Source organism: Hipposideros armiger, unplaced genomic scaffold (assembly GCF_001890085.2).
Source record: "Hipposideros armiger isolate ML-2016 unplaced genomic scaffold, ASM189008v1 scaffold_195, whole genome shotgun sequence".
In the NCBI taxonomy this organism is placed as follows: domain Eukaryota; kingdom Metazoa; phylum Chordata; class Mammalia; order Chiroptera; family Hipposideridae; genus Hipposideros; species Hipposideros armiger.
Genome location: NW_017731545.1, coordinates 1,700,497 through 1,717,289, shown reverse-complemented (window position 1 = coordinate 1,717,289; position 16,793 = coordinate 1,700,497). Strand labels below are relative to the sequence as shown.

The 16,793-nt window shown below is 40.4% G+C and overlaps 1 protein-coding gene across 1 annotated transcript in view; it reads right to left on the bottom strand.

Annotated features, from left to right (window-relative positions):
• The window catches only part of CFAP61 (cilia and flagella associated protein 61), a 323,912-nt gene that overhangs the window by 265,089 nt on the left and 42,030 nt on the right, over window positions 1-16,793 (bottom strand). The window contains exon 7 of the mRNA XM_019653120.1: window positions 10,997-11,129. Coding sequence (XP_019508665.1) covers window positions 10,997-11,129 — 133 coding nt within the window. The remainder of the gene's footprint in view (window positions 1-10,996; window positions 11,130-16,793) is intronic.

The following is a 16,793-nucleotide window of genomic DNA, read 5'->3' as shown; positions in this document are numbered from 1 at the left end:
AGCCAATAGACTGACACAAGAGTTGGGCTATAGGGTAAGCATTTATAGTCAGAGCATCGGTGATCAGAGAAGGCAGCGGGTTAACACCTTCAACAACTGCCTTAACATTCTCAGACCATCTCAGGGTATTTAAGGGAAAATCTGGGCATTCCTCCAGAGGTTACCAGACGATTCTGCTTCATGGAGTCTTCCCTATGGTAACATGGCTCTCCAGAGTCGTCAACAATCCAGGAACAATGGTGGAAGTAGCCTGGAAAGAATGCTAGACCATAGAGATTGTGATCAATAAGCATAAGGGTATTAATCATAAGTTTGGGGTAATTTTCTAAAGCAGGGAACTGGGGCAGGGGACATTCCAGGCTCAAGCCACAGGGGGGTAATTTATTACTAAGCTACAGGTCAAGGAAAGGTGGGACCTCTACTATGGGGTTCCCAACTGAGCCTTGCTTCAGTATCTTTGAAACATATGCTTTCTTTCCTTACATGGCAACTCATTGTTGTGTCTGCTCGCTCGCGGGCCGTGAAAGAATCCATGAAGTCAGGTAGAACTATAGCAGATTTATTAAAGTAAGAGAAGAGCTGGCTGGGCAGAGTCTGCTGGAAACTACTGCAAACTACTGCGTTGTCTTTGTTTGATCTCAAGTTTTACATTTTCATGTAGTTGGGGGTGGGGAGAGGTGTGGTAAAGCTGGTTATCCTAACCTTTGCATATGTTATGTAGATTTAAGTTGGAGCTAGGAGAGTGGATCCTATACAGATGCAAGACCTCTCCCAAGTCACAGGCCTAAGTAAATAGAAACTTTGAAATGGCACAGTAACTGGACAGAAAGCAGAATCATTTAGAAGCAAAAAGAAGAAAGCTTTCAAAAAGTCCCAAGCTAGGGCCAGCTGAGTGGAGCATTGGTTAAGAGCTGACTTGAACTGCCAGCTCTGAGCAGCAGGGCCCCAGTTTGGATCCCACATTAGGGCCAGTGATGCTGCGCCCTCTACAGCTAAGATGGTGAACAACAGCTCGACCTGGCCCTGGGCTGCTGTGAGTTGCCGGCGATGGCATAGGCTGCAGTGGGGCTGCAGTGGGCTGCCATAAGCTACTGTGAGTGGTTGGCAGCCGGCATGAGCAGCTGGCAGCCAGCGTGAACTACCAAGAGCTGCTGGAGTGGCCATCCAGTGGCCGGCGACCGATCTGCCTTACCTGGGAAGAGTGCAATGATAATACCAACATGGGCCAGTGAAGCGACGTCCTCCACAACTAGAATGAAGAACAAAAGGACAGAAACTTGTCTGTTCCCCTTCCCTGATTCCCCAATAAAATCCTTAAAAAAAAAAGACCCAAGCTAAATTGTACTTGTTAATTTGAATTATACCAGAGGTCCAAATCTCAAAAATAAGAGATTTAGTGCCACTAGTACCAAAAAAAAAAAAAAAGGACATATAGTGTCTGGGTGAATAAGAAAGCAAGACCCAACTATATGCTTCTCCAAGAGGCTCATTTAAGCTTTAAGGACACATACAGGCTCAAAGTGAAGAGGGAAAAAAAAGATATTCCATATAAGGGGAACCCAAATGAGAGCAGGAGTAGCTATACTTATATCAGACAAAATAGACTTGAAGCCAAATACCATAACAAGAGACAAGGAAGGTCATTATATAATAATAGAGGGCTCAATCAAGAAGATATAACAATAATTTTATGTTTATATTTATATCCAACATTGGGCCACCTAAATATATTAAGCAAATATTAAAATATGTAAAGGGAGAAATAGACAATTCAATAATAATAGAAAACTTCAATACCCCTACTTTCAACAACAGATAGAACATCCAGACAGAAAATCAACAATAAAATGTTGGGCTTGAATGCTAGTTTAGATCAAACGGACCTTACAGACATATAGAGAACATTCCATCCAACAGCAGCAGAATACACATTCTCTTCAAATACATGAAACATTTTCCAGGACAGATTGTTGCACAAGTCTGAGCAAATGTTAAGAAGACTGAAATCATACCAAGTATCTATCATGTATTATGAAAGTAGAAATCAATAACAGTAGGAAAGCTGGAAAATTCATAAATATGTGGAAATTTAAAAAAACTCCTGAACAACTAAGAAGTCAAAGATTAAGTCAAAAGGGAAATCAAAAAATATCTTAAAACAGTCAAAAGTGGAAAACAACACACCAAAACCTATGGGATGCTAACAAAGCAGTTCTAAAATGTAAGTTTATGCTGATAAATGCCTACAGTATGAAAAAAAGAAAGATCTCAAATAAACAACCTACCTTTACACTTCAAGGAATGAGAAACAGAACATTAAATTAAGCCCAAAGCTAGGAGAAGGAAAGGAAATAACAAAGATCAGAGCAGAAATAAATGAAATAGAGCTATAAAAACAACAAAAAAGATCAATAAAAGTAAAAGGTAGTTATTTGAAAAGATAAACAAAATTGATAAACCTTTAGCAAGAATAAGTAAGGGAGAAGACTTAAATAAAATAAAAAATGAAAGAAGAGATATTACAACTAGTAACACAAAAATGCAAAGATCATGAGACTACTACAATTATATGCCAACAACCTACCATGACTGAATCATAAAGGGACAGAAAATATGAACAGATCAATAACAAGGAGATTGAATCAGTAACCAAAAACCTCCCAACAAAGAAAAGCCCCAGACCAGATGGTTTCACTGGTGAATCTTACCAAATATTTAAAGAATGAACACCAATCCTTCTCAAACTCTTCCAAAAAATTGAAGAGGAAGGTACACTCCCAAACTCATTTTATGAGGCAAGCAATACCCTTATATCAAAGCCAGATAAGGACACTACAAGAAAAAAAAACTACAGACCAATATCCATGATAAATACAGATGCAAAAATTCTCACCAAAATATTAGCAAACTGAATTCAACATCACATTAAAAAGATTATACACCATGATCAAGCAGGATTTTCCCTGGGATGCAAGGATGATTCAACAATCAATAAATGTGATACTCCACATCAATTAATAGATATTAAAGATAAAAATCATAGAATCACCTCAAAAGATGAAGAGAAATCATATGGCAAAATGCATCCTTTCATAGTAAAAATGCACAACAAATTGGGTATAGGAGACACAAACATCAGCACAATAAATGCCACAAATGACAAGCCTACAGCTAACATAATATCAACAGTAAATGGTTAAAAAACACTAGTCTAAGATCAGGAACAGGATAAGTGTCCCCAAATATTCAACATGGGACTGGAAATCCTAGCCAGAAAAATCAGACAAGAAAAAGAAATAAAAGACATTCAAATTAGAAAGGAAGAAGTAAAGCTGTGTTTGAAGATACGATCTTATAGATAGAAAAACCTAGACGCCACCAAAACAACAACAACAAAAAACTAGTAGAACTAATGAACAAATTCAGTAAAGTTGCAGGATACAAAATCATCATATAGAAATCAGTTGCATTTCTATACACTAACAACAAAATACCTGAAAAAGAAATAAAACCCATTCACAATACTATCAAAAACAATAAAATGCTTAGAAATAAATTTAACCAAGGGAGTGAAAGATCTATACACTGAAAACACAAGATTTTGATGAAAGAAACTGAAGATACAAATGGAAAGATATCCTTTTTATGGAATAGAAGAATTAACCTTGTTAAAATGTCCATACTACCCAAAGCTATCTATAAATCCAATGCAATACCTATCAAAATTCCAATGGCATTTTTCACAGAAATAGAAAAAGCAATCTTAAAATTTGTATGGAATCACAAAAGACCCCAAACAGCTAAAGCAATCCTAAGAAAGAACAAAGCTGGAATCATCATACTTCCTAATTTCAAAATATATTGCAAAGTTATAGTAATCAAAACAGTATGGTACTAGATAAAAACATACACAGGCCAGTGGAATAGAATTCAGAGCCCAGAAATAAAAGCCCACATACACAGTCAACTAATATTTGACAAGGGAGCCAAGAATACTCAATGTGGGAAGGACAATCTCGAGAAAATAATGTCGACAAAACTGGGTATCTATGTGCAGAAGAAGAAATTGGGCATCTATCTTACACTACTCACAAAAATTAAATCAAAATGGATTAAAGACAGACACAAGACTTGAAATGAACTCCTAAAAGAAATATAGGGAAGAAGCTCCTTGACATTGGTCTTGGCAATAATTTTTTTGGATATGATGCCGAAAGCACAAGCAATGAAAGCGATAATTAATAAGAGGGACTACATCAAACCAAGAAGCTTCTGCACAGCAAAAGAAACAATCAACAAAATGAAAGGACAATCTATGGAATGTGAGAAAATATTTGCAAACCATATATTGGATAAGGGATTAATATATAAAATATACAAACAACTCATACAACTCAACAGAACAATAAAATCCAATTTAAAAATGGGCAAAGGCCCTGTATAGACTTTTCTCCAAAGAAGACATACAAATGGCCAACAGGTACATGAAAAAATACTCAACATCACTGCTCATCAGGGAAATGCAAATCACACCTACAATGAGATATGGCCTCACACCTGTTAGAATCTCTTGTCATCAAAAAGACAAGAGATAACAAGCGTTGACAGGAATATGAAGAAAAGGGAACCTTTGTGTACTGTTGGGGAGAATGTAAATAGGCATAGCTACTATAGAAAACAGTATGCAGGTCTCCTAAAATTAAAAATAGAATTACCATATGACCTAACAATCCCACCTCTGGGTATACAACCAAAGGAAATGAAAACAAAATCTCAAAGAGATATTTGCACTCCCATGTTCACTGTGGCATTATCCACAATAGCCAAATTATGAAAATAACTAAGTGTCCATCAACAGATGAATAAAGAAAATGTGATATCCATATCTATACATCTATATCTATCTATCCATCGATTCATACACAATGAAATATAATTCAGCCATGCAAAAGAAGGAATACTTGCCATTTGCAGTAACATGGATGGACCTTGATGGCATTATGCTAAGTGAAATAAATCAGACAGAGAAAGACAAATACTGTATGATATCACTTATATGTGGAATCTAAAAAAGCTAAACTCAGAAATAGAGTAAAATTATGGTTACCAGGGGTTTGGGGTGACAGAAATGGGGAGATATTGGCCAAAAAACACAAGCTTCCAGTTATAAAACAAATAAGTTCCCAGGATCTAATGTACAAGCATGGTGATTATAATTAATACTGTATTATATACTTGAAAGTTGTTAACAGAGTAGATTGTGAATGTTCTCACCACAAAAAAGAATTGGCACATAATCATGTGATGTGATGGAGGTTAGCTAATGCTCTATCTATGGTGGTAATCATGTTGCAATATATAAGTGTATCAGATCAACACACCTTAAATTTACACAATGTTACATGTGTAAATAAATTTATCTCAATAAAGCTGGAAAGAAATAAAAGCCTTTTTCAAAAAATAAAGACTTGAGTAAACTGGATTCATACAGTTTGCTCATTAAAAGTCCTTGCTGGTTTCTGTATGAATCATATTACTTCTAATAGTTTTTGTTCCATCGTGTAAAGACATAGTTTTTCAAAATGGTGTTGTTGGAGCCAAATGTTTCTTGACCCTTCCTTTTGTCATTAGCCTGAAGCTGTAGGTCGAATGAGAATGTGTGATAGGAAGTCCTTAAAGGAAAATACAAAAATTGTAATATGAAAAAATAAAAATAAAAACCCTTTCAATGCAGAAGAAACAACTATTATGGACTAGTACCTCATAATCTAATTTTTAGGGCCAGTCTCACCTGCAGAAACTAATGCCCATATCTCTCTAAATTCAACCCATTCTTCACCAGATGAGTTTTCCATCATGTAGATAAATTTTCACCACCTGGACTACACACTGGAATCATATGGGGAGCTTTTTTAAAATGCTGATTGTAGCCCACCCCAAAAGATTGATTTAATTGGTCTAAGGGCTTCCTAGGGTCAGGATTTTTAAAAATTGAGATATAGTGTTCCTACCACAAAAATAAACCTGTAAAAAGTATACAATTCAGAGGTTTTTAATATAGCCACAAAAATGTACACTAGCACGGCTATCTAATTCCAGAACATTTTCATCCCCCCATAAAGAAACCCCATACCCATTATTAGTCATTCCCATACCCCTCTTTCTCTAGTCACTAACTATTTTCTGTCTCTATGGACTTGCCTGTTCTGGGCTTTCATATAAATGGCATCATACAATACGTGGGTCTTTTTGTCTGGCTCCTTTCACTTAGTATAAAGTTCAAACATGTTGTAACATGTATCAGTATTTTATTCCCTATTATTTACTAATAATCTTTCATTGTATGGATATACCACCTTTTCTTTATCCATTCATCAGCAGACGGACATTTTACGCTGTTTCCACATTTTAGCTATTATAAATAATGCTGCTATGAACAGGCTCTTTACCTCTCCTTCAGTTTTAAATGATAATAGCCTTGCTGGGTAGAGTAATCTTGGTTGTAGGAACTTGCTTTTCATCACTTTGAATATTTCCCTCAACTCCCTTCTGGCCTGCAAAGTTTCTGTTGAGAAATCAGCTGATGGTCTTATGGGAGCTCCCTTGTATGTAACTAGTTGTCTTTCCCTTAGTGATTTTAGGATTCTCTTTTTGTCTTTAACCTTTATCATTTTAATTATAATGTGTCTTGATGTTGGCCTCTTTGGATTCATCTTGTTTGGGACTCTCTGCACTTCCTGGATTTGAATGTTTCCTTCACCAGATTAGGAAAGTTTTCAATCATTATTTCCTCAAATAATTTCTCGATCCCTTGCTCCCTCTGTTCTCCTTCTAGTACCGCTATGATGTGAATGTTGTTATGCTTGATGTTGTCCCAGAGGTCCCTTAAATGATCTCATTTTTAAAATTATTTTTTTCTTTTTGATGTCCCAAATGGGTTTTTTCTTTTACCTTGTTTTCTAAATCATTGATTTGATCCTCTGCTTCACATAATCTGCTGTCGATTCCTTCTATTGTATTCTTCATTTCAGTTATTATATTCATTTCTGACTAGTTCTTTTTTATGATTTCTATGTCCTTCTGTATGCTTACTATCTCTATGTTGATGTTCTCTCTAAGTTCCTTAAGCATTTTTATAACAAGTGTTTTAAACTCTATCTCTGGTAGGTTGGTTACCTCCATGTCATTTAGATTGTTTTCCCCCCAGAAGTTTTCTCCTGTTCCTTTATTTGGGACATATTTCATTTTTTCCTCATTCTGGCTGCCTTTCTATTTGCTTCTAGTTACTAGGTAGATCTTGTATGTCTCTCAGTCTTTTCCTGGTGGCCTTATATAGGAGGTGTCCTGTGTGGGTCCATGTGCAGTCCCCCTGATCAACTGTGCATGTGTTCTAGGAGTATCCCTTGTATGTGTTGTGTGTATTTTCCTGTTGTAGTTGAACCAATGATTTCTTTTGGCGTGTCAGTGGTTGGGATTGGCTCTCAGGCTGACTGGCTGTGAGAAATAGCAATGCCCAGAGTGTATGAGATGCTGTGTGAAGCTGACCCCTCGAAGTGGAATTTGCCCCAGTGCACTCTTGTGCCTGTTGAGACCAACCTTTGGTTGTACCACTTGTGGTGATAATCAGGTAGTGCTCTGATATGGTCTAAGATCAGCCTCTGGTGTGTTGTTTCTGGTGCCTCTTGGGAGGGGCTCTTGTGCAGGCCAATATCAGCCTTGCCTGTGACTGGCCCCAGCAACCTGGTGGGAGCTACAAAGCTATATGCAGTTGGTTGCTGGCTGTGCTGGATTTGGAGGCATGTGGGGTGGCCTTATTGTGAACCAAGGCCAACTGCCACCAGTATCAGGCCTGGGGCAGCTTAACAAACAGCCCAGGGCTCCCCTTGGCCTGTTGCCACCTGCTGACTGGCCATAAGGCTTAGCTGCTGAATGAGCCTCCTTAGGTGAGCAGGCCTGTCTGGTTGACCTGGTGTTGACAGTGCTCCCAGCAATGCCACCCAAGTTGGGTGGGGTGGGGTGGGGTCTCAGGGAGTCACTGGGCGGGGCCAGTGGTTTTCACAAAGTTAATGCACAGTCAGTTCTTGTGTCAGTGCACAGCCTGTGGCCACTGTGCAAAATGACCAGAGAAAACCACAACCTGCCACCACTTGCCTTGGGCCCATAGATTCCCAAGAGCCTTGCTGGAAAGGCTGTAGCACAAGCTGGGGCTGACTACCTGTCCCTAAAAGTTTCCCAGGCCTCCATGGGGTGTCCTTTGCTGTAGAAGCCTTCTGCAGCTTGTTGTGCAGGGTGACTGCCCAGGTGCTGAGAGTGCCCTGGGTGATGCCACACTAGCTAGGCAGGGTGGGGTCCCAGGGAGTCACCAAAATAGGGCCCACACAGATCTTATCAGACCAATGCAGTCTCAGATTTGGCCCTGTGGGGGAGGGTCCAATACAGGAAAGATGGTGGCCCCCCTATAGGTTACATATGAAGTGAGCTCCACATAGAGATAATGGCAGCTGTCCCTGTAGTCCTTTCCCTGAAGCCACACAACTCAGTCTTTCCCTGTACATCTCTGGTGCCTCTCGATTTGCCGCCCCTTTGCCGGAGCCCAGAGTGAATGTTAGCAAGCGAATGTTTGCAAGCGAGTAAGTCTGTGCACAGGCCTTTTATAGGATGTCGAGGTTTCTAGCTGCCTTCTGTCTCACTGGAATAGATATAACCCTCATTGATTTTTCACTGCCAGACGTTGTGGGAACTCTTCTTCCCAGCACAGGAACCCTGGGTTGGGGAGCCTGGTGTGGAGCTGGACCCTTCACTCTTCCAGGTGGATCTCTGCTGCCAAGGTGTCCATCCCAGTGCTCAACCACTGTCTGTGGGTTTGGGGTCAGCTTGTTTCATGTCTCCTTCCTTCCTACCAGTCTCTACCTGGTCTCTTCTTTATAGACTTAATTATAGGGGTTCTGTTGAGGTAGTCTTCAGATGACTTTTGAGGTTGACTGTTCTATAATTTATTTGTAATTATAATATGATCATGGGAGGTGGTAGGCATAGAGTTTACCTATTCGGCCATCTTGAACTTTTTCTCCTCATATTTCTTATGTACACATATAGCACATGCCATTGGTCACAGCCCTATCCTTCCCAAAGCTGAACAGTCACCACACATTCCCTAATGACCCTAAAGTGCTAATAGTCTATTTTTTTCAGTCAGACAATTTTTCCATACCACTGGGCAGACCCCCTGAATATCCCTATTTCAGTATTTTCAGTTCTTAACAGTGCCCAAAACTTCAGATGGAGTGGCATGAGGTATAATGCCATGATGGTATTTTTCAGCAAGGCCTATTTTAGCAGGCTCAAAGTAATATAAAGGCCTAAGATACCTCAATACACTTGTGTTTAGGTATCAAAATTAGGACTTTCATTATCAAATCCCGTGGGAGCCAAGGCAGAGAAGAAACCCACTGCTACCTGAAGTTCTGTAAGGGAGGAGTGTGCCTCTGTGAATGCCCCCAGGGGTGGGACAAGGATAGGAAATGGTCTCAAGAGTTGCAGAGTAGCTCATACCAGCCACCTGGGGTCCTGGGTCAGCCTGTTCACTGCTCTGGGCTGAGACACACTGAAGCTAGCTAGCTTGCCAGTTCTCCTTTTTGTCCCTTTTCATACTTTCCCTTGGGTGTGGACCTCTGGGTCTACAGCTGGAAAACCAGAGGGTGTGGGTTTCATTTTTCTTTACTCCCACCCTTACCTCCAGTCTCAGTAAAGCCTTCCTGTATGGACACGGCAGAATCAGCACACTTGTAGGGAATGTCTTGAGTCAGTGGTCACAACTGATAGGCTCACAGGGCCAGGCTGATACAAAGTGGGGAAGATGGCCTGTGGGGTCATGAAGCCCTGAAGTGCAGTGGGAACAGTAATGGGCTAGAGGGCACCTGAACTGCCTGCAGTGGCAGCCACTCCAAAGCTCCAACTCACTAGGGTCCTGCAGAAAACAGACCCAACACACAATCCTGATTTTTTCCAGAAAAGCTAGAAATTTCCATTGTTAGAGACACTTTACTAATTTTTAAATGTTTGCCATTAATACAACAAAATTTAATCATAATAACCGAAATCAAATCATGAGAAAATATTGCGCAAATCTAAATTGCGAGACATTCCAAAAAATAGCTGACTTGTGTTCTTCAAAACTGTCATCATGACAGACAAAAACAGACTAGGAAGTTGCTCTAGATTATGAGACTGAAGACACATGACACTTGAGTGCAATGAATAATCTGGATTTACTTTTGCTATAAAGGACACTACCAGGACTGTCAGTAAAATCTGACTAAGGTCTGTATATTAGATAATAGGATTGTAAGAATCATAATTGCTTGAATTGATCATTGTACTATAATTATATGAGAACATCCTTGTTTTTAGGAAATATACACTGAAGTATTTAGTGGTAAAGGGGCATTACATCTGCAACTTACTCTTAAATGGTTCATTAAAAATAGATAAATACATATTAGAGAGAGAGAAAGCAAAGGGAATGATAAAGCAAATATGGTAAAACATTAACATTTAGGGAATTGGGGTGCTTCTAAGCTTCTGTGATTATAAAATCTTGTAAAACAAAAAGTTAAAAATTACTTTCCAAGTAAAAAAAAAATCCATCTGCCAGCAGGATGTTGGTTTGTAACTTCTGGTTTCTGGGATCTTGGGGTCCCTCGAGGATCTTTCCCCTCACCCTAACTCTAACCCCAGAGACAGGACAAAGAATCTACAGCAGCTTAGACATCTGAAGGGACCTCACAAAAACCTAAAAACCTAAAGCCAGTTAACACTGGGAAGGGGGGTAATGCCACAGCTTGGACACTGGACTGGCATGCCACCTGGGAGGGCATGGGGAAAGGAAAGGAGATGGCAGCTCCAGGGGTGCTGGGAGAAACAAGGAGCAATGTTGCTTATTTCTCTCATTTCGTATATACCATATAGCGTGTCCCTATATGGATTAATCACCAACCTCACACACGACAGCATGATTTTCTTCGTCTTGGGCCTCTATTAGTTCAGCCAGGAAGTAATCGCCGTAAGTTGCTTTCAGAATTGTGTTATGGTGCATAAATATTGGCATGAGATCATCATGATCTTCTACCCTGTTTAACAGAAAGGCTTAAGTTCAGTGTTCATTCCTTGAATGGAGCACCTACTATATGCCAGACCCTGTTCTAAACGCCAGGAATAATATAACAACATGCTCACAAGATGAACTTACACTTTAATAGGAGAAACAGACAATAGAAATGTAACAAATACATCACTTTGAACATTTCAAATAGTGTTAAGTGCTTTGGAATGGAGAGTGATGGGGTCAAGTGGTCAGGGAAGACCTCTCTGAGGAAGGACATCAGATTCAAGACCTGAATGACTAGAAGAGGATGAAGCTATGTCAAGACCTAGGGGTGGAAAATTCCAGGCAGAAGGAACACACTCAACATGTTTCGGTGTGAAATGTGGGGCAGCATTTGTCATGAATCAAAGGATAAGAAGCTGGGGACAGAATTGCCCAAATATGTTCCAAAGAAGACTATTTCTATGACCTTTTCCCCAGCATCCCCTTCCTCCCCCTAAAAGAATTCCATTGTCTAAAAACAATTTCCAATTATAGGTCCCCTCCTGGAGAGTCATGGTTATACATTAAAGACTCTGAGAAGCGCTACAATAAAGAATTTTAACCTTGTTTATGCCTCTCTCCAACACTGGCCCATGGTATCCTTTATTCCTGAGATATCGCTCCACTTCCCATGGAGGGGGAAATGCCAATTTAAAGGTAATGATGTTCTTCTCACCATTCTGGGGATATCCACATCAAACCTCTATTCTCAGGACCCTCTACAGCAGCGGTTCTCAACCTTCCTCATGCCGCGACCCCTTAATACAGTTCCTCATGTTGTGGTGACCCCCAACCATAAAATTATTTTCGTTGCTACTCTATAACTGTAATTTTGCTACTGTTATGAATCGTAATGTAAATATCTTTTTGTTTTCTGATGGTCTTAGGCGACCCCTGTGAAAGGGTCATTCGACCCCCAAAGGGGTCGCGACCCACAGGTTGAGAACCGCTGCTCTACAGTGACTTTGACAACTAGTGTGGTGTGTGTGGGGGAGGACCCAAGAACCAGGTTTGTAGTAGCATGGTGATGCTGACCTTTGGATCCATTTTGCTGCCATATATATTTTTTATTTTTAGTACATTCTTGGTTACATTTTATCTTCCACTTTACCTGTCTAGGATGCTCTTATATTTTTTCTAGTACTTTTCTTATTTAAATGTTCCACATTTGTATTATTTTTTTCATAGCATATCTGATTTGGCTGCTAAACTTTACTCCACCCAGCACCATGCCTTTATTTCACTACTATGTCATCTTCATCATCCTACTCTATCTTCTGTTATGTTCTCTTTGATCACTCCATCTAGTGAGTGATTAGTGTGTATAATATATAAACTATATTACATAAAATATATAATATATTTTATATATTATAATAAACAAATATATATATATATATATATATAATATATATAAAAGCTCGGGGCTTTATCCAAATTATCATAGCAACCTCAGGAGGTAGGTACCATATTCACTCCGCAGATGGAAGAGAGCAAGGCTCATGGGGATGATGGACTGCTTTGCCTGAGATGAAGAAACAGTTGTCAGCAGAGCCATGTTATGAACTCAGGTCAGCTGACTTAGACCCTGCCATCACATGCTACACTAAGCTAACAATGCACTTCAAAAATATTCCTTTAATTTGACACTCCTTTGCAAATTTGTAGCAGGAAGCATGAACACAAGCAAAACAGTTGAGAGGAAAGACTGGCTCAAAGGCCAATGGTCAACAGTGTGGATCGTCGGCCAGCCTTGCTGGATCAGATCCCCTGATCCTGCCACAGTTTCACTCCCCAAATCGAAATGCTTTAAATTGGACAACCCCAAGCATTCTGGATGAAAATCTCCACCCTGCTCCCAGGATGAAACCTTTACCTCTGCTGACACAGGCACATCTGTTGGAATGATGTTAGTTTTTCATCAATAATAAGAATCTTGATGGAAAAAAATACATATTTGAAAAACTAGGTCTCTGCCCTATAAAACCATAGAGCTAAGGAGAGAGCTAGCCAACAGATCATGGAACAAGAAAGAAACACACACACACAAACACACACACACATACACACACACACACACACACACACACACACACACAGAAGATGACAACTAGGGGGATTACTCTCTAGAAGAGTGAACAGTAGGGGTCCTTATCCAGGCAACCAGGGTATTTACTTGTTATATTATCAACCCGGCTATGATGTCACCCATCAGTTTATTCCATATGCTAGGGAATTAGAGAAATTCTCTAGTGGTGAGTCTAAAGCATGGAACCAGAAACAAACTCCAACTGTGTTTTTAGGATGAACATGACTGTACTCTGATGCCATAGCCATTTCACAAGCTATTTAAGCTCTACACTAATTGTTTTTCAAGTAGTCCTTGACCACTTGCCTATCTATTTTTATGTGTATGTTATCACTTTGAGAGCTACCAGGGGCCATCTGTGGCCAGGTGTACCAAGGCTGCACAATAAATTCATCAAGGCTCATGGTACTCTTTTGAAAAGATTGGAAAAGAAACAATACAGTGTAGTGGTCAGCCTGGGCTGGGAAGCCAGAGGCCTGAGTCTGGATTTAATAGCTATAACCTTGGGCAAGTCATTTAACCTCTCTATGCCAGTTTTCTCATCTGTTATAAAGACAGTAAATGTTAAGACAATAATGTGTGACATGTTATTATTAACACTATTACTACTTAGGTAGGAAGGGTCAATAAGAACAACTGAAAAACATTTATAATCAATGCATGGAATGGAAGAGGTTATCACTACAAAAGCTTGAATCACTATACCAGTTAGTTGCCCATTGGACATTGTAGGTATAAACTCTCCTATTCCATCCACTATCACTAATTTGTTTAAAACCCTGCTTTCTTCACCACACTCTCTTACTCGAATGTTTTTGCCAGCCCCCAGTTTCTGGGATAAACACAGAGCCCTTAGCCTCATTTTAAGGCCTCCATCTTTCCATCCTACCAACAAGGACACAAGTTGACCTACCCATTGTCCCTAGAAGGGGACCTCCTATCTTCCTTCCTTCTACCTCTTTTCCTATCCAGTGCTGTGACCCCGTCACTTATTCCAAATTCCAGCATCTTTCAAGGATCACCTATACCCTACACCCTTCAGGGCTCATCTTCCCAGCCTCTTTTCCTAGAAACCCAATGGGAGGGTAATTACTAAGAACTTATTGTCCACTTCTGGTATTAATGTCAATGAAGGGCTCTTTGGGGACACAGAGGAAGTTCTGTGCTCCTCTGTGACACTTTCCCTTTGACCAAACTCTAGCCAGAATACTCTGAGCCTTCTACTTGACTAGGTCTCAACCTTGAGCTATAAAGAGTTCAACTAACAAATTTTCTAACTGCTTAAGGTCACATCCTAGGATGACCCTAACCCCCCTTAAGGTGCCTTCCTGAGAAAGCTTAAGGCTGCTGAAAGAATTTCCAGTTTGCTCCAGCCAACACCTGAGGATAGGACCTGTCTCCCAGTCTCTGTGGGAGGATAGGAGCCTAACTTCAACAAGCACCAGTTAGCAAACTCAGATGTGTTTAACATGGACCAATGCCGCCTTTCCACTTTTTATAATTTTTCACTTCCCTGACTCTATTGAACCCCTTCTCACTCATACACCTACCTATTCCCTCACTCTCCCTTCAAAACTCTTAGTCACCTCTGTACAAATTGAAGTTGAATTCAGTTCACGCTGGACTCTTTTCCCTATTGCAATAGTTATTATTGATTAAAATCTGTCCTTACCACTTTCATCAGTGTCTGGCTTTGCTGACCTCTGACATCTGCACACCTGGTAGCCTGCAGTGTAGGTACAACCATGACAGCCAGTATGGGTGGGTCCCTTACCATATGCCAGGACCTCACCCAGTGTCCCACATGCACTGACAGCACTGGGTGGTGCCATTGCTAAGACTGTTTTCCAGGTGAGGGACATGTGGCCTGAGAGGGCATATCTGGGGAGTGAGCCCACAGTCCCTCTACTTATTCTCTGACTCTACTTCTTGAGAAAACTGCCTCGTCACTTCAATGTTAAGCCTTGGTTTCTCATCTGCAAAAGGGGCAGGGTCAAGGATAGAGGGGAGGGTTCAATGTGGTGATACAAGAGACATCCTCAACTTCACTCTCTGGCAAGAAGTAAGCCCTCAGCAGCATTTGCTCTGGGGACACTTCATATGCCCCTGTCACGTGCCACATCACTTGGAAACCCCCACCAGCTGGTGCTACCTGAGCACACAGGACCCTGGCTGAAAGAGCCTAGAACACACCACTGCATTCCAGAAACCACTCACTTCCCCACTTAGCAACCTGCCAAAAGAGTGCTAACAGGTGGCTTTACTTTGTAAAGAGTCCTAGAATGATATTGCTTAAAAAAAAATTCTAGTAGAGAATAGCCAATAAATCCATTTCTAAACATTTTGCCAAAATAAAATTCTGTACCAATATTTAGTAATAGAGATAATTATTTTAAATAATAGGAAAATAATTCAATATCCTATTCATTTGAAGTGGATCAAGACAGCTACCAACTAGGGAACTCCAAAGTAAACTGTGTACCATGGGCTTTTCTCCATATGCTGGACATAAAAATATTACCCCATGGATTTAAAAACCAGGAATAAAGGTTCAGATAGACCCAAGGCTGTAAGCCTAATCATGAGCCCTTAGCAGCCCATTAACAAAGTTACCCATAATTATACCTCAATACTAATTCTTCTGGGAAAATAAGAAGAAAACATCTAAATTGTGGAGTTCTGAAGTCTCTCTCCCTTAGCCCTTTCCCAAAATGGATAAAGAGGCACTTGTTCTGCTAAATGCATTCCTTGGGGTAATTGATAATTTATGATCTTGCATCAGCCCCAGTGCTAATGATAAAATATGACATCATCCTCACAGAGTCTCAAATGGCATATGACAAAGTCCAGCTGCACCGAAACAAAACACCCGGCTACCAAAAACAATTCATCCCATAAAATGTTTAAATTCGAGCACTCTGAGGTGATGAGCACCACTTGCCGTTCACATAGGAGGAGAGCCACAGCTTCCTGTGAATTTGTTCTGCAAAGGAAAGCCACAAGCCTGTCGCCTCTGTAACCAACAGCGTTTCAGTGGTGATGATTATGGAGGGTTATAGTTCATCAACATAAAGCACAATGGGAATGACACTGTTCTCTGAGTGAAAAACAACATCCCTTTATATCTTCCATTCAGTACATGGCCTGGAGGAGGCAAGCTTCTTCATGTAATCAGTTAGAGAATGTTTTAACTTGTTTGGAGGAAACAAAAGTTATAATTGATTCCTCAGGCACGTAAATGTCCGTCAGATTCCGAAAAACATGCCAGATGAAAATGGAGTAAAATCCAAAGCTTAAAAAAATCAACAGCTTTCCAAGGAGGAGAATCCTCCTTGGGAGGACTTGGGATATGGATGTCCTCTAAACCCCGGAGAAGGTAAAATGAAGAATTACAGGGGGCCGGCCGAGTGGTGCGTTGGTTAAGAGCTGGCTTGGGATGCCAGAGGGCCCCAGGTCAGATCCCACACATGAGGGCCAGTGACACTGCCCTCCACAGCTAAGATGCTGAACAACAGCTCGACCTGGAGCTGGGCTGCTGTGAGTCGCCGGCGACAGCAG